Raw genomic sequence first — 26,497 nt, forward strand, 5'->3', positions numbered from 1 at the left:
AGTTGGTGTTCCTGGTAAACAACAATACTATCGTTAATACAATATTCAAAAAATATAGTTCATATAACTTCATGAGCACAATTTAAAGTCAATACAGTAAATATACTATTGGTAATGCAAAAAAAAAACTTTCATCATTTGTTCTTTGGCTGCGGTCCTTTTTCCTGAATCGGCGGTTATCAGATTCCACTACACATCCCCTTTCATTAGCGATTTGAGGGAACTAATAATTTCTTTTGTCTTTTGGGTATAGCCGCCGGACCTCCATTTGCTTTCGCCGGATCATCCTCTAGAGGCTCATCGCATTCGTTCTCCAGCCTACGGGCGTGGGCCAGTCATTCCCGCTGTCTTTCCATCATTCCGTAGTTTTCTGTGACAGCTCCCTATTTTACAACTCTTATATGGGGTTGGGTCTTTGTGACGTAGCATAGGGGCTGTCGAAGCATCTCGTCTGGCTGTTCCGGAGTTCGTGGTGGAAGTTACTTCCCCAGGGATGAATTCCTTTGTCCACTTAAAAGCGCTAGTTGCTCAAGCGAGTAAATATGCCAGGCAGCGGCCGTTTCTTGGACGCCTTGTCCTCCGATTTTTTCTTCCATTTTTGCGTGATAGGATTGTTCATGGCTGACTGAGTTTGAAGAGCATCCTGGTTGGGCATCCCGGGTCTAAACAGGGTAGAGACGCATAGGGGCCATTCCCTTCGACTTGCTCACAAGTTCTTTTTTGCGAACTCCCCATTGGAGCTTTTGTCCAGCAAAAAAATCTAGCACTTCTGAGCTGACTGTCCTCCTCGTTGAGTCAACTGTTGGCAGTATAGAGAGCTTTGGTCTACATTAGTGTAACCACAATGACAATATAGCCTGGTGTAGTGTTGCTTCATATAGATTTAAAGCCTCTGCTCACTGGAGACCAGCTGGCAGAGGGTGTTTCAAGAGGGGTTAACTGCACTGGCCGAACTGACTTTTTCTCTGGATTTGGCTCTTTTAGACATTTCCTTTTTTGCTGTAACATCTCGAGGGGCGTCTTGTTCCCCTACTGCCTTCAAAGCAGGCGGACCCCTTATCACTGTGAAGCCGTCTGTTCCTTTAAAGCTCGTCGACACACTCGCAAATTCCTTCCCACTATCTGCATCCTGATCTCCAGTAGTTTGCTCAAAGTCAAGGATTTCGGTCCAGCTCTGTTTTCCTGGTTCTCTTTTTGATCTGGTCTCCATTTTTGAATCGTTTAAATCTGGTAGTAATCTTTCGAAGCTATTTTTCCAAAAGGTTCACTGTTTGTCCAAGTTCCTGGCTATCGTTGCAATAGTAATCTTGCATTCTTGCTCTGTTTAAGAGCGGTTTTTGCCTGTCTGGACTGTCGGTGACAACTGCTAAAGTTTCAGTACCATATGCTCAGCAATAAGTCGACCTCTGTGTAGATTCTGGACAATCACATGGTTCTTGTTTAGCCATTTGCTGATTGACTAATTTGTTTTTGTCCCTAACTTCAGTTTACCTGGTACTTTTTTCAAATTCTTTTGCCACCTGACCCCAACTAGCTACACTAATAGTCCTGATATCATGGTAGAGTCTTCCCCACTTTGTGGGAACGTTTGTCCCTGCATTTGTTCCCAGTGACCTTGTGGGTGTTCTTGGGTTCTAGTTTTTGTGTCCTTTTCATTTCCTGTCTGTTTTGTAACTTCTTCTTGACATGGCTTTTCACATTGAGCCCACAACTGCCGAGTCCTTTTATGTCGACCGGCCAACAACTTTGATAAGCTGACATGAGCTCGTTTTTATGTTCCAAAACAAATCCCGGGTAGCGCCCGAGGTGACCTTTGGGTGATTCCAGTTAAAAAACAAAACTAATTGTTGTAAGTAAAAGATATGTATTTATGACATGAAGATTCAAACACCAACTGGCCACTCTGCAATTCGGACCCTTTATACATACTACATTCACTTCCAGATAAAACTTCCTCAGACATGGATACAACCAACAAGAGACTGTGCCGACTGTGTCAAACAACAACATTAATTACATTATCTTCAATACAACATTCAAAAAATAGAGTCCATATACTGTAATCTCATGAACACAATTTAATATCAATACAGTAAATATATTATTGTTAATTCAAAAACAAAATACCGCTTAAATGAAACAATCAAACTATCATTGTTTGTTCTTTTGTTGTTGTTATTTTGTTATCAGCAGAATAAAAAATTACTAACTCTTTTGATGTGATCCTTTTTCTTGAGTCGGCGGCCCAGGGGGTTCACTCTCTTTTATCCATCCCCAAGGGCTCGACAGAAAAAACACGCTTTAGGGGTGTTTTAGGTGGCCTGACACTCTAGAGTGTTTTCATAAAAAAGGGTATGTTTTCAGCTTGGTACATGAATATCTCTTTCCATGCAGTTGAAAGAGGTATTCGTGAGCAAAAAAGAGACAATTAGTCTGTGGGGATGAAGTGGTAAGGGATAGTTTTTTAATTAATGTGTAAATCAGTGGAAAGGGTGCATTTTATCACATCTCAGACTAGCCCTTGATGATTAATAGAAGAGAGTGAACGTTTGAGGTCGGCGGCTATCAATTTCTATTACATAAGATAGATCACAAGATTCTATATTCATCGTTGAAATATAACGCAGCCTCTGATCTCCTCCCATATTTAACACACCGCAAATGACTCAATGATGTATGTTTCCTTTGGTGTTGACTTGGCACAAGCATAGCTCTTGGAAGGTCGCATGGTTATCGCAGTAAATTTAAGAGTTGTCATCACCGAATGCTCATGAAAATACTAGGCAATTTGTCGCTACGGTCCATAGAGGACACGTGATTTATCTACTATATAAACGACAATCATTGTCTGTCTGTGTGTAATGGTGTGTCCGCCTTATAGAGTACCGTACTTTTCGGACTATTAGCCACTACTAGGTATCTAGGGCGCATTAACGGGTATCTCCTGTTAGTGCGCCTCTATACATAATCTATTCATCATTTTTACACAAAAATCACGTGATCTCTGGTTAGCGCGCCTCTTTACAGTGCCCAACGGCACTGTTCTGTTTTAAACAGCAAAGTTGCTGCCGTGTTAAAAAGCACCGTTCTGAGTTCTGTGGCCTATGCAAAGGTGCCTATACAGCTATACAAATGTACTACTCATTAAATAAAATAAATTAATGAGTAGTAATTTACATGCAATTAATATTTACTGCCAACGTGTACCGAGAAGGTCACGCAAACGTTTGTTTCATGCGGTCACTGAAAAAAAAATGCAGTTCTCACCTACTAAATTTCCACATCAAAAAGGTAAGTACTTCTTATTCAATGTTATATTGTCTATGAATTGCCACACTTCCAATACATAACTCTTTCACTTTAGCTATCTGCCTACTGCTAGCCATTTTGCCAATGTTGCTTCATGATATTTTTTCAATTTGAAACTCCATCTAGAACGTTTGTTTTGGTTATATATTTCATTTTGCCAACATGTTAACAAGCGCTGCTATGCAAAAAATTTATTGTATCTATACTTTGTGCATTTTAATTATCTATTTAATCACAAAAATCTGAATCGGCTATAATGTCATCAACATAAGTAATTGTTTTCTAACTCGGCGGCGTTTTCAAAACTTACACAAAAAATGATTGTTTTTAAGTTAGAAATTCTCAAACAAAGATTTAAAATTAAATTTTAGGCTAATTTTATAGAGAAATCTTTGGACAACACTGTCACTACCATAAAAGTCTCAAAGATCATTGGTTATGTTATCAATGAATAATAAAATTCAGTTACTAGCAATTGCTGGGAAAGTCGCAAAAATGTGTCTACAGCGGTCGACCATAGAAAACCCATGAATGAGTCTACTTTAGTGAAAGGTTGAAAACGTTGGATTTGCCACTGTTTGTGATGGTAAACATGTTCATTTCCTTTCGCAGCTGAGTTACTTTTACTTTTTTCCAGCTGCACAGCTGCGCTTTACCTACTAAATTTCTACCTCGAAAAGGTTAGTACTTCTTATTCAATTTCTATTGTCGATGAATTGCCACACCTCCACTACTTAAAACGTTGGATTTGCAACCATTCGGGATATTAAGCATGTTCATTTCCTTCTGCAGCTGACTTACTTTTACTTTTTTTCCAGCTACGAGTACCACAGAACTACAGCTACTATAGAACTTTCACGGGCACTCCGAGCGTTGCGATAGGCGACGGTGAGAAGAAAGCGAGCAGCGTATATTACAAAAAAGCACACCATCTCATTCACTTTTAGAAACGCTTGAAGCAGTACAATGCCTTCCAAAAAGCATACTGCCCAAACGCAAGAACAGATTGATTCCCGTAGAGAAAGAGAGCGAACTCGCAAAGCAGCAGCTAGACGAGCAGAAACTGCAGAGCAAGTACAGCTACGCCCACAACGAAACAGAACCGCTCCTGCAGCTGCTAGAAGTGCAGAAACTGCAGAGCAAACACAGGTGCACCTACAACGAAACAGAATAGCAGCTGCTAGAAGAACAGAAACCGCTGAACAAACACAGGTATATCGAGAGCAGGCCAGACTAGATGCTGCAGCTGCTAGAAGGGCAGAGACTGCTGAGCCGACCCAGCAGCGACTCAAACAGCTCAGAGCAGCCGCTACAGCGGCCAGACGTGCAAAAACCTCCGAGCAGATGCAGCGGCGGCAAGAACATGATGCACTAGCTACAACAGCTGCTCGGCTAGCTGAATTTTCAGAGCAGATGAAACGGCGACAACAGCAAGATGCACTAATTACAGCAGCTGCTTTCAGGCGCCGTTATGGGCAGAAAACCTTTGTTATGGGACAGAAAATTTTTCTATGGGACGAATGTCCAAACTTGTTCCAGATGTAATGCTTTACGCTGGAAAGGCGAGAGGCCATATATGTAGTTTATATAGTAGATTTTATAGATAATAAATTTTATCAACACAACCACATTACTGCTGCACAGTTTGTATATACCATGTCAAAACACAGGCTATAGACGAAGAACTGGTGAGTCATGATTAGTGTTTTAGGCATGTAGAAGTCTCAATTCAATAAATGCTAGCGATAACTTAGCAGTGCAAAAGCAAAATATTTTCTAGAATTTCTTCAAAAATATGTAAGACTTTTCAATACTGCCAGTTTGAAGAACTTCAGTTTGCCTAGCAATGTCAATTTCGTTATCAGTTCTGAGTACAAAGTTAAGACAACTCCGATTTGAGTGGTTCGAGACTAATGCATTGTAGACTAGCTGTAAAACACATTGCATATTTCCATTGGTCTTTCCAACATTATTGACATGCACGACTGCATATGTGTGTGTGCAGTCTGATCAGCACAAAAATTTCAGTAGATTGCATATTTGGAGTTGTTTTACAGTATGAAAAACAACTCTCAATAAAACTATTGCTTTACGTAAATCTGTCCCCGAACGGCCCCCCCCCCCCCCCCCCCCCCGAACACGGGTAATACAGCTAGTTACGTATAAACCTTCGATTTGCTACCTTAACTAGAAGTTGGACGCTGCAATTCGACACGATGTGTAATCTTAATTATTTATCGTTTTAAAATTTGTAGCATTAGTATCATCTGTGTTGACAAATGTTGTTGTTAAATTTCATTGCCAATTTTAAGCTACAGTTTGTTGTTGGCTCTTTAATTTCTCATTTGAAGGCTACGTAGCAGTGCGGGTGGGCTGTTCATTTCAATGCTAACAATACCGGAAATCTGTAATTTGGTCTAAACATACTCCGTAGTACTAAAGATAGTCTGTGTTCGCGTCCTAGGCCTGGCACCGGGCAACCATTATCAGAGCGCTATACATGTAGCTGGAAGTGCTTCTCTTCTTGTCCGTTTTTATGTAGCAAACATTTTTTCTTGTGGTAGTATTCTGCTTTTGGTGTTGTTGGATGGTCATTTGCTACTGTCTAAGTAATCGTACCAAGCCGCTGGCAAGTATATATTACCGATATATTGATCTGTTGAATGGTCATTGTTTGTTAACATATCCGGTGGAATGACTAGTAGCATTCAATGCCATAGCAAGTGATCATAGCAACCAAGTAGTTAACTCTTGTATTTTAAAATTTAATTAGTTTGGTTGGTAGATGCAAAACGGAATTTTGTGCTTCAAGTCAACTGCGGGTGGTCTGTTTTTTCTAGAAAAAAACCAGACATTGAAAAAGTCGTTGAAGTTTTTTCATGGAAAATGGTCTTTGATAGGATCATATTTAGACTTGTATGACTTAACCTGCTTGGTGAGTAGGTGTTAATGTTGCGACACTGACCCTAGAACAGCAAATAATGTTGTTGCAGTAAATTGGGTCCAATGCTTACACTGTGTCACTTGTTCTTGTTTGTGATCTGACAATTTTTTCTTTGAAATTATTTTAGACTGTGATTCTGGAATTGCTACCAGAAGCGTAAACGAATATGAAGTAAATTGGGGAGTCACAATCATTCTCATTGACAACATTAAGATAATCATTCTGTTAGCTTTCTTCGACAATCATCTACATCCCAGATATAACAGAAACTTCACAGAAAATGGCTGTGACAGAATTGGCAAAGCGCGTTGGTTCGGCTGGATTTTATGCAATTTGTTCTCTGACTATCGTTGTCGTAAATAAACTGGTTCTCACATCTTACGAATTCCCTTCAGAGGTGTTAGCCCTTGGCCAGATGACGGCTACTATCATCATATTAGCATTAGGAAAACTCTGTAAAGTAGTAGACTTTCCTTCCCTTTCCATGGACACTATTTACAAGATATTTCCTTTACCGTTGATATTTTTCTTCAATAGTGTGTGTGGCCTGGGAGGCACGAAGAGATTAAACCTGCCAATGTTTACAGTACTTCGAAGATTTTCCATACTAATGACAATGTTATTGGAACAATTTTTACTCGGTAATGCGCATAGATGGAAAAAACAATTATCTGTGTACATGATGATTTTTGGAGCTCTTGTGGCTGCATGGTATGATCTTTCCTTTAATCTCCCTGGATATATTATGATATTTTTGAGTGATATTGCCACTGCTCTAAATGGAGTTTACACCATGAAAAAGCTGCAGGCAAAATCACTTGGAAAGTATGGCATATTATTTTACAACTCCCTCTTCATGCTTCTGCCAACCATATTGTTTGTGAGCTACACAGGAGGAATAGAGCAAGCAAGAAATGCTCCTTGGATGGATCCCGTATTTTCTGCTCAATTTACAACATCTTGCATAATGGGTTTCGTTTTGAACTATTCAGTAGTGTTATGCACTCTTCACAACTCTGCACTCACAACCACTATTGTTGGAGTCATGAAAAACATAGTCGTGACTTATCTCGGAATGTTCATCGGAGGAGACTATATATTTGATATTATGAATTTTGTGGGGTTGAACATCAGTGCTGCCGCCAGCGTCGTTTATTCATACCTGGAATTCAAACCTAGTTCAGAACCGGAAACTCCAGAGAAACCACCTGATACAAGTACTGCCAATTCAAACGAAAACTCTGAAGAAATAGTAACGGCATAGTTCCTTGATACAATCTGAACAATAGCATATTATTTTTTCAACTAATCTCAAAATTTTTATTGCTCTGATACATCTACTGTCGTTTTGATACATCTGTTGTCCTTTTTAGCCTAATTTTTTTAATTCTTTGGTTGGGTGGTTGGTTTTTGACCATGAACTGTTTACATATGTCTGATTGTGTTTTTTCGACTTTCTGTCATTCTCAATACACTGGTGGATGATTTATTTCTGTTCATGTTTTTTGGTATGTCTGAACTTTATAAACAAGTTTGTCAAAACAAATTTATGTTATTCATTCAATGCTGCCTGCTTGGTTCATCATACATGGTCACGCTTTAACGTTGCATAAAATAACGGCAATTGTTCACTTCTTACAAATTATTTCTGGCTAGCCTAATTGCACTTTACATTCCAAGAGTTTCAGTCACGTCTACACATCTAAATCTGAATTATGCTGCCCGCACCAATAATCGATATACATTGATAAAAATTATTTCATGATTTCACTGCTATTCCATTTCTGTTACCGGCACAAAACAATGTTCCTTTTCTTGAATATAGACTTAGGTTTGTTTTGCATACATTGAGGGTATTTGTACTTTGATGCTGGCATTTTTTCACAACAAGTTGTTTCAAACTAAAGTTCGATGTTAGCCAATCTGCAAGATTTTCCTGTCTTTATTTTTAAAGTGAGAATGAACAAAAGGTAATTACTATTCCTCCCTTTGGCAGCTTAATTTTGCTGATAGTTACTTCAAATCAACCTTGCTGATGGTTACTTCAAATCAATGAGTGACTAAGGTGTTGTACTAGTAACGTGCTTACTAGTGAGATATACAGAGTTGCACAGGTTTAGTCCGAAGTGTGCAAATTGTGTGTTGCAGGCTGTTACACAGGCTGGAGGGTCTAATGCACCGAGCAACATTCCATCTGAGCCACAATTCACATACATTGATTTTGCTCCAGACGGACCTGCAGAACAGTATGAGTAAGTATTGAAAATACTGGACAATGCCAGTGGTTTATAATGCAAATATCAATTTCATGAACAGCTGCGATATATTTCGCTGCCTAAACTGTCAGCAGTAACATGTGTTCTGATGGATTCATAGTCAGTCATTTGCGTGGTTCATTTAATTAAGATTTATTTGGAATTATATATAAAACTAACAGATTATTCAGTATTTGCAATATTAAAAGCTGATGTTCCTAAGTAAGGTTTACTGTAGAATTTGATTATTGTGAATGTTACCTTTCATTTCTTGTTTGAAATGTGTCAGTTGTTGTTACAAGTTCCAATTTTTATCAGTTCTTGGTAATGGCTGTCATGTTACATTTTCATCAAATGTTTCAGAATTTACATTCTCTAGTGTAAGCCTAGTGTTGTATATTTTGTATAGTGACTTGGTTGAAAAGGCAAACAATTGGCTCTCACATAACCGAACATTCTCGCTACAGTCTTGTGAGACTGTCATAGTGCCTGTAAAAAAGGGAGCCCTTAGCTTTGAGAGCGCCTCACACATTCCAGCACATAATCACAGAGATTATGCCTCTGTACTAAGGTTCGTAACTCTACTTAGACTTTGTTGTCACTTCTTAACACTACTTTGGCTACCAAATTAATTTCTTTACTGGGACAATTACATATTTGGTAAAACTCGATACCAAATTAATCAGCATAAAATTTTATATTAGCTTAAGCCATAAAACAATGTCGCAAATGTCTTGCAGAATGAGCTCCGACACTTGCTATGACCCCGTAAGCATGTCTAAGTTGGACAATTTATCAATATTATTACACCTTTTAGCATTATTATGATTAGCCAAAAATATAAGAATCACTTTCACTAGTCCTATTGTTCAATAAAAATCACACGAAGTCCATAGATTTAAAATTAGTGAAACTTTCGTAGTTGTACTGAGTCTGACATGACTGGTCATTGTGAAGAAAAAAAAATTGTGATAAAAAATTAAGATTTTGCAAAGTGAAACTATCCTCAGGAGGGGTTGTAAGCATATTTTCTATTGGCTCAATGCCTGCAGATAATTGTTTCTTTTCTTTTAAGAACAGATACTATAGGCTGATTAATTAACTACTCACTAATCAGAAACGTTTTGTACAAAGCCTACTAAAGCTGCATCATGCAGCTTTTGGTAATACGCAAACGTTTTACCGAGTCGCACTACGTGGCTTGTGGTAGCAAAAGAGTTACAGCTGTGTGCTTGCTCATTACACTAACCCCTGCAAAGGGTTTCGCACCAGTACTTGCACCAAAAAATAATCATTAAATTTCTACAAAAACTTTTGAATTGTTAGCGTTTTTAGACAAAGAAAGTTCATTGGTTACAAGTGTAACCAAAATCACATCCATCGGTTTAATGTGCAATCACAGGCAAGTCTTGTGCTCATGATAAGTTTAATGTGCAATCACAGGCGAGTCTTGTGCTCATGATAAGTTTAATGTGCAATCACAGGCAAGTCTTGTGCTCATGATAAGTTCGAAGGGCATTTCTCATTTAGACTAGCCTTTTTGGCTGTAAATCATAGTATGTCCAACATGAGGTTGCGTGTGAATTGTTCTGATGACAGTTCAAGTGATTGATTTTAAATTCTTAATCATCGGGTGGATGTGGTTAGTAATACGTTGGCTTGCGGCAGACATCTGCATATCATGTCACTGACTCTTCTTGAAAGAATTGCTGTTCTAACTTGATTCTGCTTCGGTTATGTGAGATAATTTAACCGCAGTGTGGAATAGAACTGTTAATTCATATACTCGTACAGCCTGATAAACTCGGGATCATAACAACATGAGCTAAATAATATTCACTGTTCCCTTTTTGGGCAGACCTGTAAATCAATCCTTCATAAGATTATTAACATTAATGGTATGACAGCCGTCAAGAATTTTACTTGCAACAATAACAGGCAGATGGCTGTTTTGGTCCAGCTTATTCTATTTCTTAATCGATTTGATTGGTTTAATCCACTTTTTGAAATAGTTTATTATAATAGTAGTTGTATTGTTGTTTTTTTTCATAGACCTGTTTATCATTATTAAATATCGTAGATAATTAATGCATATAAAAGTTTGGGGGCTCTCTTATCAAAATAAAGGCTTCTATAGATGGATATTGATTTGCTGCAAACAAGTGATGTCATTGTTGCAACATCTTAAGATTATTGCGATGTTGGTCGATTTTGTCGGAGATCAGTTTTGAATATTATTGGTGAAGATGCTGCGCAAACAGAAATTGTAAATAATAATAGTTGAAAATAAAAAACTACCAATAGTTTTTTGTTCTCATGTTTAAGCATAAAACAGTTTTTCACTGCTGATGTTAGAAGGTGTAGTTAGAGGTGTTTGACTGTGCCATTGTTCATATCACAGAACTAGAATAAACTAATATCAACTTAATTTTTGCGCTATTTGCGAGATTACAGTTTTTTTCTTTCAAAAAATATCCAAAATATATTGTCACACTTTTAGCAGAGTTAGTCAAAATTATGGTTATGGCATTTTAAAAATTAAATTTACGAATTTTATCACAAACTGGAATAGGTGTACATATGCTAAGTTGTAAGTGCTAAGGTATGCATTGGTAAGCTAGAGCTAGATCTCATATCAGATTGCATTTCATTTGCGTTTTCATGATGACATGTTATCTCTGTTGGCCTTCTAAAACCTTCTTGCCTTCACAGGTGAGTCGTAGACTGTCAACAACAGAGCTGTTCTTATTTTTTGATATAATTTCCGTGAGATGAGTTATAGGAGTCCTTGGAGCACCACCGTAAACCAGTTCACTGTTGTTTATCTTCGTGATAGGTACATTACATTTTCTCATGACCCTCCTTTAGTCCAATTGTCTAAAGACAATTTTATCTGTACAAGCCAGCTGTTCATTACCTGGAGTATTCACTTTGCATCCCATCAACTTATCTCAGGGAGTTGAGTTGAGCTTGAGTCCAGTTTTAATCTCTTAAAGTATTAAGGGTTTTGGTGTTTCAGCTCAAACCGCTAGCGTGATGGCTAATCGAATATCCATTCTAAAGTCACTTCTTCAGTATTTGACCTCGTGTCTCCATCAGTGTGCAATGGTAAAGTCATCAATTGAGCCGGCAAGCCTTTGCTCTCAATACATGCTCCAATACCATTCCCTGTGACCCGAATGTCATGAAATCTTAATTTACGCATATGCTTTAATGGCTGTACAATTTAACGCATCAGGATTGCATATTTGGTGTTATCATGATTTCATTAATAATAGTGATCTAGTGGTACCTCCTTTTTTGGCAAGAAGTGATGGTGTTATCGGTCAAACTTGGGTTACGCTTTTGTTTGGCAGGATTTTCCTCTACATCTTTTCATTGCACCTATTTCAAGTAGGCGTGTAATATAATACAGGGCAATCATTGATTACATCGCCACCTTGGTCCGCGCTAAATATTAGCTTTTGCTATCGGCACATGGTCTCATCATCACCTTCTCTGGATGCTCGTTGTAAACTTTTCATTTCTTTTGAATATATTCATATATTATTGATGAAATAAAACAAACATAAATTTATCATAAAGAATGGCACTCCTTTGTCATTTAAAATCTCCTCTGATTTATTTATGCGGGTTGTTGAACTTGAGGAAAGACACTAACCAATTTTTCTAACATAACACCACCACCTGCATAATGTTGTCAAGTGCTTTTGTGATGAATCACATGGAAAGGTTTTAATGCTAGGTTTAACCTTGGTGACACTAATTCACCCCATGCTGATTGTGTTTTGTCTGCACAACTCCTCATGTGTTATGTTTAAATTATAGCTTTCAAAAGAGGTTAAGTTGTTGTTAGTGTGTATAATAACCGTCTTATGTCACCTAATTGGTGAGTAAATTACTGGGTTTGCATGCCTCGTATGGATCCAGAGTTTCTTCGACTCCGAATCACAGAAACGATAAAATCCGAATGGGTTGACACCATTTCGGTTTGCAAAATTGGTGCGAAGGCATTTTAAGTGAGACTACTACTACTCGACGTCATGGAAACGTTCACTGCCGATGGATTCGAATCGATAATACCCAATTAAGCTCTCTAGTGGAGGTAAAAATTTCAGCGCATTTCACATCCTGCCACGCGGGTATATTCTAACTACTATTGCCAACGATAGGTTGCTCATTCGACAATGGGAGATAATTATGTTTTTATTTGTTTTAATACCTTGTTCATTAAATAATTGAACCTACCGATTGCACAGATTCCCACTGCGCTTGTACCGACCTATTCCTAGACTTAACGCTTCTGGCATAGAAAATTTTTTTTTTATTAAAAGCGATCATCGCTCATGTGACCTTTGAAGCAATAACTGTATGTAGCAAGTAGTAAATTGTGTTGCTGCTTTGTAATATAGAGGGGTATTAATATTATTAATAATAAAGAAAATTCTGATCAGATATCCTGACTGAGTTAGTGCAACAAAAGTACGAAGCGTGAATTGAAAAGTGACGTTGACACGAAAACAAGTTTACTTTGACAAATTCTGTGTTGTGGAATACGTCGCTAGTCTTGAAAAATTTGATGAAGTACAATTCTGAAACATTGAAGCGTTAGGGTGCGAATTCGTCGGCAGCAGGCAGCTCCTAATCCATTCGAAGCAAGGAAACCAAGTGAATATGGCAAGCTGAGGTTTGAGTTTGAGACAAGGCTGTTGGTAGTGCCAAATTTACATAGTGTTATGTAAGAGTCTGTTGACTACCTGGAGAGAAGATGAGAGTTGATTAGTAGATTACCTACTTTGGAGGTAGACTGACGTTACATTTATAACACAGCTGCAATGGCAAATGATGATTTCAAGAGTTTTTAATTTTTTTTATTTTACAACGATGATGACTGTGACTACTAGGACAAATACTTAAAATTGTACATATATTCTGAGACTACTGCAATGTATGAATGTTATCCTGTGCATTCACTCACAGATGGTGGTAGAAGTACTCAAGTACTTTCACTCATTTCAATATCAACTGTGTTTTTTTTATCAGCTTTAATAAAAAAAAACAAATATTCTCCCAACTGTGTTAAGAAATGGTGCAGGTCATTGTCATTGACCTCTTCCACACAGTTATAATAGTAGTGGTATTGTTGTTTTGTTTTCATAGACTTGTTTATCATTGTTGAATATCATGGATAATTATTGCATAGGAAAATTTGGGGGCTCTCTTACCAAAATTAAGCGTCCCGATGGATATTGCTTTGCTGCAAACAAGTGATGTCACTGTTGCAACATTTTAATACTATTGAGATGTTCCCCGTTTTTATAAGAGATCAGTTTTTAATATTATTAGTGAAGATACTGCACAAACAGAAATTGGAAATAATAACTGAAAATAATTTTTGTTCTCACATACAAGTGTAAATAAGTTTTTCACCTGCTGGTGTTGGAAGGTGTAGTTAGAGGCGTTGACTGCCATTTTTCATATTGCAGGACTAGAATAAACTAATATAAATTTAATTTTTGCACTCAAAAGTTAAGTTTATAACCAAATGAAAAAAAACATTGTTTTCTGCTTACATTCACTTCTCTACTCTATCATCTTGCATTCTCCACCGTTTCCTCGTTCAAGCTATCTTCTGCAAAGACTCAAGTCATTGTTTAGTAATATTTTTTCTTATTTTTTAAGGGTTTGTTATTTCAGCTACACTTGTAGATCTCTCTCAAATACTTTTTTTTAACAGCAGTCTTGTCAATATGAGAGATTTTGTTTTCGGCTGATTCTTGATGTGTGGCCTGTTTCACTCGCACTATCACTCTGCCTAATGATGACATTCTCTGTAAAGTTGAATATTAATAACAGGTGAAAGGACAGAATTGCGTAAAGTATACCTATCCTATTTTAGCATGTGTCCCAACTCTTCAAAAGTAGCCCTACAATGGTATATTGTAGCTCATAGCAAACGCTTAGGCTCATGTTCTCAATTACTATTACCTAAACCTTAGTAAAGTTGTAAACTCTGGCTATAAAACTCAGTACATAGACAAAATTTGGTTTTAAGGGGTAATATTATATTGCAGGCCTCATTTCTCAGGCCTCAACTCAATGCCTTAAGTTTCTTTAAATTTAAATTTTTGATCTTTTTAACTCGTTTACTCTGCGGCTGTTTAATTGTGAAAAGGTTTGAATTCTTCTTAGATGCTCTTCATTTTCTGGTGCAACAGAACTTGTTTCCTGATTAACCAGTTGAATATTTTCCGTTTAGCTTGAGTTAATCTTGTCACTGTGGTCACTAAATGAGATTATATACTGACTGTATCAGTTTATTGCAACCTGTCACGCGAAAGAACCGCAAGGCTACAACTAGAGACAGTACATCTACTGCTTTTACAGGTGCTGGGTGTCGAGGCTGGAAACACCTCTCACAGAGCCTCAGGTCCTCGGAACCATTGCCAAGGCTCCTCTGCAAAAAAGTAATTTCACAACGGTAAGTCACACAAATGTTATGTGTATAATTATTTGTATTGATAGCCATATTCTTGGTAGCCATTCTTTGTTCTCTCCACTGCGCTACACGCATGTGCTCAAGCAATCAATTGCATTGTAAGTGTCCAAACTTGCTATAAATAAAACTGTAATTCCATTGTAACTGTAGTAAGGCGTTATGCAAAATCTTGTGGAAGATTTTTAATTAAAAATAAATACCTCAAGATGATCTTTGTCATGTCTGTCAGAGTCTGAGAGTCGTGTCTGTCTAAACTAACTCTGCGAGGTTAGAAAAAGAATCGTTTTCGATGGGATTCAAACTTGAGACTTTTAGCTTGGTAAACCAAAGCTAAAAGTCTCTGCCAACTGTGCCAATGGACCTCTTTCCCGTTACGGAATAATTGGGCTGTTAATTATTACACCTGCCTATCTCCACAGCGCACCAGACTGCCAGGGTACCAGTCACATATAAAATGCTGTTAGTGATTGCTTTATGGAATCGTGCGTCCTTACAAATAGCCGTTAGTCAGTTCTATCATTTATATGCGTATAGTTTATTTAGGTTGGCAATACAAGAATAGACTAGCTGTCAGATTACGAACATCCGTCGGATACGAGATAACTCCTAAAAGCTGGAAGCAATTCATAAATTTTTTTTAATTTTCTAAGGGACTGAAGCTGTATGACAAGAGTTGCTATTGCTCTGGTTTGGATCCTAACCATAGGCTTATGTCTTCTGGTGGTGGATGTGTACGTTGATTAATTGCAAACTTAATCTGTGTATATGCGTTTGTGTAGAAAGTTGAGCTGGGTTTTACGGTGTATCTGGCATTTGTTAATTATGTCATAGTTTTCCAATTGTTGCATTGTTATCTTGCGCATTTATAGTCTGGCAAATGATGCCATGAGTAGCGTATAGAATCATGGCACATTTTGTTGATGCATTTATATTGGCCCTTTGAAGAATAAAGATGTTGAAGACTAAAGATGCAAAGTCTACAGTTTTGTGTATTTCGGTGTCTAAATCCTTTTCTAACCCACTATCTTAGACTTCCTGCTATCCACTCAACATCGTGTACAGCTTGTGGGCTGTGGTGTTCTTGCCAATACTAACAAGAGTTTTGCTAATTCTAGACGATAGGAGGCATCTTCGGAAGTTTGTCAGTTCAACTCTGCTTTGACCTATTTAAGCCTCAAAAGGAGACTTTGAAGCAGCTCAATGAGGAGCTGGAACAGAACCCCCTTCCAGGTGAGGCACTGGAAACCCATTAAGGGTTGTAGAATGACAAGGCCTCAGTTATGCTGTCAATATAATCCCAGAAATCTTGTGCTCGTTAGTATTTGCGTTTCATCAGACATTGTTTAGTGTCTGCGACGGAAGATATATTCAGATAATAGGAAATTGTCTACTCTTTTTAATGTAGCAGATAATTCCTGCTATCAAATTATGATGTTTGAAGCTTTTAACTTTTTGGTATACAGTGAAACTCGGATAACTCAAACTTCAAGGGACCGAGCAAAAGTGTTCGAATTATCAGAGTGTTCAAGTTATCAGAGCACTGTCACAAGTCCATGTATTTACTTATTTATTAGTAGATACATGAACATATACAAACTATAATATAAATCAAAAGCGCAAATGGCTTGTTTCAAATTAAATGCTTCTAATGTAAAGTTTAAAACGTTTTTATCAAAAATTATAGAGATTTTTCTATCACTTGAGATTGGTTTGTTGTTTGAGGTGATGTTATTGCCAGGACGTTTTTTAGATTGACATTGGCGAAACTTGATCGTTGCTGAAATGCTCAAAGAAAAGACATCTTTTTCTTTTGAGCGTTTTACCCACGATCAATTTTGCCGATCTTTCTTGAAGTTTATGCAAAGATTACCTTGCTTTATCTGGGATTCGTTAAGAGCAACACTCCGAGGCAGTTCAATTAAAAGTTTTACGAGGTTTTACAGTACATTGTATATCACTCACGCTTTTTGAATGGATACTTATTGAATGTACACACGTATTTTGTGTTTAGGTCAAACGATGAATAGTTTTTTTTAGCTAAGACAACGTATACGTTTAATTACAACAATTTTTAAGACGTTTTAAACATTCAACATTCCGACGTTAATTCAACACGGAATCAACGTCGGAAAACTATTCATCACGGGCTAGCCGGGTCAGGCACTCAAGGAGTTTCGTCACGCAAATACAAAACAAAAACAACATGCGGTTTTTGTTTTGTATGTGCGTGGCGAAAATCTTTGCACCCGTGACCCGGCTAGCCCGTGCTATTCATCGTATAGCAGTATAAATCAAATTTCACCAAACCTTTAGAAAAGTCGTTGACAAAAATATTTTGCCGATGGAGGTAATAACGACGCTTATGAATTACGAAAAGTTGAGGTTTACCTCTATGGCTTGGAATAAAGTGATTTTCTAAAGCGATAGCAACCGTTTCGGTAGCTGTTGGGCAAAAAACAGTTCGTTATAACAGTGTTGAGTTCGAGTTATATAGAGCCATTTATCATTGCTTGGGAACGGACCAAGCAAATCCAGTCGAGTTAACCATGTGTTCGCTATATCCGAGGGCGAGTTATCCATGTTTCACTGTATTTATTTTTGATAATTGTGAAAAAATCTTGATTTCGAAACAGCATTCAATAACCTTAAGAGACTATCAATAGTGAATATAAGTACGGAGTATTTTTTTACGGATACAACAATAATGATAATAAATCATTAGTAACAAAATAATCAAAATAACAAATTTGGATAAAAAGGAGTTGTTGGGTTTGTTTATGTTATTTATTTTAGAAATGCATATGAGTCTATCATTATCACAACTGAACAAGTTTTTTCCCATCATATCACAGCAGTTTTGATTAGTTTCAATAAGAGCTATAACTTTTAAAAGCTTGTTTAGTCAATCGAAAATCGCAACATTTTATAACCAAGTGAATATCTATAGCTGTAAGTAGCCACAAGTTTCTCCATTACTTGGAAAATAAAGCAATATTTTTATCGGTTTACTAATAATTTTTGTACAAACGTAATTTTTATGTGAGACTTTGAATAACAAAACATTTTTATAAGCAACGGAAAATGCACCGTGTTGATATTGATATCAAAATTACATGAAATGTTAGTCATTAACTTGAACTGGAGATCTACATTTCGTTTATTACTATTCTCATGAAAGCCTGTTGTTTTCCATCAAGGCTCAATCATCCACCTTAAAACTGAGAGAGAGCAACTGCTGATTAGCACAGAAACTGATCAGCAGCATTTTGCTATTTATTCATATTTTTATGAAAGAATTATCTCATCCGTAGTATAATATTTTCATTTTATTGTTTATGTTCATTACAATAGACATTCGTGAAGCCGTTAAAGCATGATGGATGGAGACAAGCATAATAAGAATGATAATAAATCATTACTCTTACAAATGGTTTGCATGAAAAAGGGAAAAATGATAAAATGTAATGTTTTCGTTCTTATTTCTAGTTTTTCAGTGATTATTTAAACCTGTGGAGTTGCCTAATGACCCAGGAAGAAGTTTAGCCTTTCCCTTTGAGTGTATAATGTGTAGGCCTAATTATTGCAGCATATGTAACAGCGAAGTTTTGCAGACTGCAGTCGACAAAAAAACTGTCAAGTGTTTAGCACGTCTAGTGATGGTCAGCGTACATTCTTATTTACGACTGCAACCAGATAAGCATTCACTACTTAAATAATTACGGGTTTGATCCTTAGGGGAATTGTAATTTTGTGGAAGCTAGCTATCAGCAAACCAACTTTGTATTACCCTACTTTGGTGTCTCAATTCTACAGGTATTGGAGTTGTTGTCCCAATGTTTTAGTAGAATGGTTTGTTGTATTTTACAATTAGCTTGTGATTAATACAAGTCAATTAAGTCTAACTATTGTAGCTGAGCTTGTTGTGATCTTCCATGTTTGAGATGAATGAGTAGATTTGGCTGACAAATTTATCCACGGTTATTGTGTACTGCAGATATAATACTGGGTTATTGTGTATTGCAGGTAGAATACTGAGTGATTGTGTATTGTAGGTATAATACTGAGTTATTGTGTATTGTAGGTATAATACTGAGTTATTGTGTATTGTAGGTATAATACTGAGTTATTGTGTACTGCAGGTATAATACTGAGTTATTGAGCATTGCAGGTATAATACTGAGTTATTGTGTATTTTAGGTATAATACTGAGTTATTGTGTATTGTAGGTATAATACTGAGTTATTGTGTACTGCAGGTATAATACTGAGTTATTGTGCATTGCAGGTATAATACTGAGTTATTGTGTATTTTAGGTATAATATTTGTGTTATTGTTTACTGCAGGTATAATACTGAGTTATTGTGTATTGTAGGTATAATATTGAGTTATTGTTTACTGCAGGTATAATACTGAGTTATTGTGTATTGTAGGTATAATATTGAGTTATTGTTTACTGCAGGTATAATATAGAGTTATTGTTTACTGCAGGTATAATATTGAGTTATTTTTTACTGCAGGTAGAATATTGAGTTATTGTGTACTGTAGGTATAATACTGAGTTATTGTGTACTGCAGGTATAATATTGAGTTATTGTGTACTGTAGGTATAATACTGAGTTATTGTGTACTGCAGGTATAATATTGAGTTATTGTGTACTGTAGGTAGAGTATTGAGTTATTGTTTACTGCAGGTATAATATTGAGTTATTGTTTACTGCAGGTAGAATATTGAGTTATTGTTTACTGCAGGTAGAATACTGAGTTATTGTTTACTGCAGGTAGAATACTGAGTTATTGTTTACTACAGGTAGAATATTGAGTTATTGTTTACTGCAGGTAGAATATTGAGTTATTGTTTACTGCAGGTAGAATACTGAGTTATTGTTTACTGCAGGTAGAATACTGAGTTATTGTTTACTACAGGTAGAATATTGAGTTATTGTTTACTACAGGTAGAATATTGAGTTATTGTGTACTGTAGGTTAATACTGAGTTATTGTGTACTGCAGGCATATTATTGAGTTATTGTGTACTGCAGGTAGAATATTGAGTTATTGTTTACTGCCGGTATAATATTGAGTTATTGTGTACTGTAGGTAGAATATTGAGTTATTGTTTACTGCAGGTAGAATATTGAGTTATTGTGTACTGTAGGTATAATATTGAGTTATTGTGTGCTGCAGGTAGAATATTGAGTTATGGTTTACTGCAGGTATAATATTGAGTTATTTTGTACTGTAGGTAGAATATTGAGTTATTGTTTACTGCAGGTATAATATTGAGTTATTGTTTACTGCATGTAGAATATTGAGTTATTATGTACTGCAGGTAGAATATTGAGTTATTGTTTACTGCAGGTAGAATATTGAGTTATTGTTTACTGCAGGTAGAATATTGAGTTATTGTTTACTGCAGGTAGAATATTGAGTTATTGTGTACTGCAGGTAGAATACTGAGTTATTGTTTACTGCAGGTAGAATACTGAGTTATTGTTTACTACAGGTAGAATATTGAGTTATTGTTTACTGCAGGTAGAATATTAAGTTATTGTGTACTGCAGGTAGAATACTGAGTTATTGTGTACTGCAGGTAGAATATTGAGTTAATTTGTACTGCAGGTAGAATATTGAAGGTGGAAACTGTAAAGATGAAGATTACGGAGAGTTTGTCCCGCCTTATCAACCTCAACCCCAATGTCCTTTACTTCCACGATGGAGACAGGCAAAACCTGTTTGCACATTACATTCGAGTCTTTTACCTCAAAGGAGAAGCAGCCCATGAGCAGATAGGTGCGTACTACTCCTGAAGTCGGTTTGTTTTCGCATAGCTTTTATCTACCCGTGTGATTTAACGTGTCACACGCAAAATGTATCAACAGACAAGTTGTGAGCTTACCAGCAGTGTGGTTATGCAGATGTCACCTCTGCTTTTCTGCATCTGCAATACTTTTTATGTTATGAGGGTACCACACCTTTTGAATTTGGAACTTTGCCATTTCATCTAATGCAATATACAATAGATATTTAGTTTTAGAATTCTAGCGTGATCAGTGCATCTCTAGTGTTTCCACTTTTTTCTCTTGTTTCAGGCTACATGTTGTCATCACTCAATAAATGAATCTTCAAAAATTTTTGCAGCTATCAGCCTATCATGTCAGAAACCAACGATGCTTTGCTTGGTTGTGCTTTTAAAATATTTGTGCAAAAATATGGTTAGTAACTGTAGAGCACATTCAACATTTAGCAGATTTCTTTGGATGCTGAAATGTTGTGTCATGTGTCGAAAAACTTGTTATTAGAGGTGCCCTGTAAGACAAGGTTTGACTGCGGTTGCTTTTACTTAGCCAATCTAGCCTATCAGTCACAAATTTTGAGCGACTTCCTGTAGCATTTAGCTGTTGACAAAACTTTTCTGCAGATAAAATATTTGCATATGAGATAGCTTTTAATCAATGCGTGTGGCGGAGTTTAAAGGATTAGAGGAATTGTCACAGATGGTCGTAATAAAAAGATCTCGTGAACTTGTTATTACATTTGAGCAATCTAAAGCTTTACTACTGAACGTCTTTGAAGTAAAATTAATACCTAATCTGTTTATGATATTAAATGAAGTCACACTCACTTGGAGTTGATATATTCTATGATTTCTTATTGTACCAGAGTAAATGTCTAAATATTCAATTCTATCAAACTCACTTTCTACCAATTCTCAATCGAGTTTTTGATTGGCCCATAATCAAAGATTGCTCCGAGTGTTGGCTGATCATAGACCTATTAACTATACTATTACTATTATTATAACTATACTATTAACTATACTATGCTATTAACTATACTGTATAGTTAATAGGTCTATGTGGCCGATTCAGTTTTTAACAAAGTCTGCCCAATTTGATCGCTTTCGAATTTTCAAAAATATGCGCATGGCAAATGTCGAAAACTGTCTATCGTAGTATAGGGTGCATAATAAACATTCATTTAGTTCTTCATGTACATCCATAAATTTGGAGTTGTCTTCTACGTGGCATTGGAATTACTCTTTCATGTATTGGAGTTGTTAAGGTTGCTTTAGCTAACTTCACCTACCTGGATAACCAATCTTCCTTGGCATGGTTGTCTTTAATTAATGTTATTTTATTGAGTAAATAAATGAGCCAGAATTTCTCTTCAGCATCTTCTAGGAACTCTTTTGTTCATTGAGACATCTCAGGTTTTTAACTGTTTTAAATATTGCAACTAGAAATTAAAATTACAACAACAAAAATTTTTAAAGAAATAAGTGCATATGCTGTCAGTCCAAAGGTTTAATGAAAACTCTTTAATTCACTGTAGGTGTTAATGCTAGCTCACATGAGGTGCATTTCTGAATTAGTTTGAATTCCTTTTAATTGAAAAGGCAGCAGTCTTTTCAAATAAAGGGAATTTGATGCACTTGTGACTTGCCAAATCTGCACACTTGGAAATTTAGGCTAGAAACCCATTGTTAGTTTTCTCTAAACTATTACAAATTCCTAGTTTCGTTAATATTCTGGATTGTTGTTTGTTGAGATGTGGAGCCCTTTTTATTTAGTTGCTTTTAACTGTGAGCATTTGTGGTCAGTATTCCCATAGCCCCGGTCTAATTAGGAGGCCAAAAGCAATTAGAGGATAACGAGTGGGAGGGTGGCAAAGGGGCTGAGCATGAATGCAGGCCGAGTTGGTCTTCATTATGTTTTATATGTATTCGATACTGTTCAATAATTTCTTCGCTCGTCAGTGAAGTTGTGCACCCCATCTCTTACTCCATAGTCTATTTCTGTTTCTATTAATCACCAAACAGAATCTTGGCAATGGTGGGTTCATCATTTTTGCTAACAAGCATAAAAAGTGGGCCCAGTGATAACAAAACAGAGATTGAATCGCCAAGGGAGTTTAAACAAACACCTGTGCCAATGCCTTCAGTTGTGTTCCAAACATGACATTCCTTGAGTAACCACTCTTTTACGTTGAGCAACAGCAAGACATTTCTCCAGCTGAGTAACTGCATGCATTGAATATTTGTGTGGTATTGTTTATCAGTTTGCGCCATTATTGCTAGCGCTATAACCATATATATGTCTTGCCTGAAGGTGTCACGCGTAGGTGCAGCCAACTGCTGTTGTCCACTCGTCTAGAAAGTGTTAGCCACTTTCAAATAGATTTTGAAGAGATTGCTCTCCCGTGTTATTGAAAATGCGTTGAGCAATTGTCACGGAGCTTCCCACCCCCAGGCGTTCCTCGGACTCTGAATGTCACAAAAACAAGCCCGTAATTACTTCTTGTACCTCCATCATTACATTCTCTCACGCTGGTCATAGGCAGCGCGGCATCACGCATCATATTTGTAGCGGGTTTTCACTTCGTTCCATGTATTTGAGAAATGTTAGTTCTTACTATAATCTTTGGCATATGTTTTGAACAAAGCAAACTTTGTGAAAAGGCTGCCTCTAATACATCTAGTTCAGGTCTGGTACGCTTGTATTTTGGTAATATAATCCCTGTGATTGCAATGTATCTTTGAGAATTTTGTTTTGTGACACAAACAAGTTGTATACTAGATATCCCTTGCTATAGACCCTGATCCATCCTGCTACAGGAAGGGGGTTGGCAATGAAAGACGCGAGTATACCAGGCTAACTAGAGCAGTCTATAGTATCAGTTCTCCTATGATACTATAGTAAAATTTACATGGGTTTCTGCTACACAAGCCTACGGTTCATTTTACATGAAGAAAGGCAATATTTTTATTTCAAAAAAATGCAGTGGTGAAATGTGCATATTCTAGTATGACCTAAATCAGCAAAACCGGTTGCTATGTTAACTGTGGTACCTGTTAATACCTGTGATAGCTTGTGTTCCTTAAAGAGAAAACTCTATAGTTACTTCAATTGTTTGATCACGAGTCTATTAGATGTCTCATTGTAAACTAGATGTGGTTGTACAACCAGCATGTAACTATGCATGAAAGTAGGTGGCATGAGACTTATATTAGTTTTAGTCATTCAGGTAGGTGTTTGAACCTGTTTTATTAAGCAGAGTATGCAGTATCGAGTGTCCCAACATACGAGATACGAGCAGATGTTCAAGCAAGTTTCTTCCTTGACATGAGTAATCGTTAAGATACAAGCATATGAGCCAGTTATCAATTGCTACTATATGCCCAAGTAAGCGAGAGGCCACTTCCGAGAACACTATCGCTCGATTTGTCTCCTCGAATCAGTTTGAAAAAAGCTTTTAAAAGATTGGGTAAAGGCTAAAAGTTACAGTGAACGCGAGGCAAAAGTTTTATTATCCGGAAACAAATAATAAAACTTGAGACGAAAAAAATGAAGTAATTTTAGCAAAATATTAAAACTTAGCTTTAGGTGTGTGTTTAGTAACCTAAATTCATTTTAACTTAAATTCAAAGTTTCTGCTACGTAGTGTTACAAAAGTTTAGTATACCGAATGAGTTGCTGTCAAGTCTCCTTCAGACAGCCGTTATTCACTACGTCTGTCTCGAAGGTAAACACTTACAGTAGTGTACAGTAATGCTACATTTTCTTGCAGGTTTTAACAATTGTGCTTTAGTTACTACATTGTTAGCATATGTACTGAATTACAACAATTAAAACCTTGTTTTTCTACCGCAATATCCTGTTTTATGTGGTTTTGGCATTGTATGGTAGTGGATTAATTGGTATTTAGGTATTTTATATAGGAAATAGTGCATTGAGATGTGAGTAAATTGACATACAAGCTCAGTCCCAGAATGCATTATGCTCATATGTCGAGGTATGACTGTATATTCTTAAGTAGGCCTATACAGAGATTAAGCCAATGTTACCAAAGTTGAAAACAGAAACCATAATCTTTTACTATAACAAAAGTCGTGTCTGTGCATCTGTTTGTGCGTCTGTCTAAGATCACTGTTTGAAGCTGGGAAAAAAATTACATCATATGGGATTCAAACCTGTGACATTTGGCATCACCATGCCAATATTCATTCATCTTCCAGAATTTTTGTGTATGTACCAATATCTGTGCTGTATTGGCACACCTGACGATCTCCCATAGCACTCGAGGCTTCCAGGGTACTAGCACTTACAATTAAGGAAATCTTACCTCAGCTAAGAAAATGACCACAGATTTTTAACCCTTTCGCGGGCAAAGCGACGTTTTTGTTGCTTCGCGATACTCCTTCAAATGGGCAGAGCGACATTTTTGTCGCTGTAGAAACTTATTTCTTTTATTGCGGCTTTCGGTTAGCTAAATGCCGTTTTTTGTTTACTTTTTTATCGATAGCAGGCTACGATATATTAGCTTTGGTTAGCCTCTAAAAAATTTTTCTATTTGCACAAAACGATCGTTTTTAGCAGTAATAAATGAATAAAAATTGCGAAAAAAAATTAGAAAATCGTTCTAAATAAATTTTAATTATTTTTTTCTTTTTGGTTCTGTTTTAGCCGTTATTTACTAAAAGCTTCGAGAGTTTTAATTTATTTTATCGTCATGACGACTTCTAAGAGAACTCTCCGTGATTATTCTAATACAGCAAGTACTAGTACCGGAGTTACTAAAAGAATCACAGCTGACTGTGACTTTTTAGGTTTAGTAGCCAGAGATGACAATGAATCAGGTTCAAATTGTGATTGTAATTATTTTACATATGGAAGTGATATTGATGAAAAAGCTGGTAGCAGTAATGATGATGAGGTGGGTTGGGTGATGCCAGTGCCTGGAAGAATGTTACCGATATGACAAGAGATAAATCTCTTACCATTCATCAGTTTGTAGTCGTGACAAGTCCAGTATTTACTCCATTACATGCTGTGTCATTGGTACAAAAAGACAAGAATAAGCACATGGTGCAAAGACTGTGATGTAGGCCTTTGTAAAGGAGAATGCTTTTGGATATATTATACAGAAGTTGTGCTTATTAAAGTGTACACTTGTATCATAAAAAGATATACAATATATATATTTATCTTGGTAGATCTACATATATAAATATTTTTATGTTATACATTTTTATTCATTTATATTATATAGATATATATACATCTGAACATATACATGTATACATATGCATGTTTATACATAGATATATGCACACAATCACATGCAAAAGAGTGTATAAACCTTTTAAAAGAAATTGATTTTCCGGAAAATTAATTCGCCCAGTGGGGTCTGATATAGTCCTGAAAATTCGCTCACAAAAAGGTTAAGACTATGTACAGTACAAATATAATATACTGCGTATAATTTTAATAAAACTGTAATAAAAATAAATTAAAATAATACTGCTATAATTTTCGTATAAAACCTGAAATAATAGCTGTTTTTGTAGTCAATCTTTGTCTATGGTGTAGCATTATTATGAAATCCAAGGAATAATTGCTTCACTCACATCTGTTGAGGTCGTGAAGTATAACGAGTAAAAGATTGCAAGGTTTTCATTTTGTCATCATAGCTGGCTGCCTCCGCCTCTAAT

At 36.5% G+C, this 26,497-nt stretch overlaps 2 protein-coding genes across 2 annotated transcripts in view; both read left to right on the forward strand.

The window, feature by feature from the left end:
* Positions 1–26,497, forward strand: part of LOC137403605 (uncharacterized) — a 56,179-nt gene that overhangs the window by 4,327 nt on the left and 25,355 nt on the right. The window contains exons 2-6 of the mRNA XM_068089573.1: positions 8,402–8,505; positions 8,918–9,079; positions 14,896–14,989; positions 16,123–16,237; positions 20,626–20,796. Coding sequence (XP_067945674.1) covers positions 8,402–8,505; positions 8,918–9,079; positions 14,896–14,989; positions 16,123–16,237; positions 20,626–20,796 — 646 coding nt within the window. The remainder of the gene's footprint in view (positions 1–8,401; positions 8,506–8,917; positions 9,080–14,895; positions 14,990–16,122; positions 16,238–20,625; positions 20,797–26,497) is intronic.
* LOC137403604 (UDP-sugar transporter UST74c-like) lies at positions 5,775–7,895 on the forward strand. Its single transcript, XM_068089572.1, has 2 exons — positions 5,775–5,942; positions 6,381–7,895. The coding sequence occupies exon 2, from the start codon at positions 6,534–6,536 to the stop codon at positions 7,515–7,517; it is 984 nt and encodes a 327-aa protein (XP_067945673.1). The 5' UTR covers positions 5,775–5,942; positions 6,381–6,533; the 3' UTR covers positions 7,518–7,895.

Source organism: Watersipora subatra, chromosome 9 (genome assembly GCF_963576615.1).
Source record: "Watersipora subatra chromosome 9, tzWatSuba1.1, whole genome shotgun sequence".
Lineage (NCBI taxonomy): Eukaryota > Metazoa > Bryozoa > Gymnolaemata > Cheilostomatida > Watersiporidae > Watersipora > Watersipora subatra.

Bases quoted from the DNA above. Each gene is read 5' to 3' on its own strand.
- LOC137403604 (XM_068089572.1), top strand. From the start codon at position 6,534: ATGGCTGTGACAGAATTGGCAAAGCGCGTTGGTTCGGCTGGATTTTAT.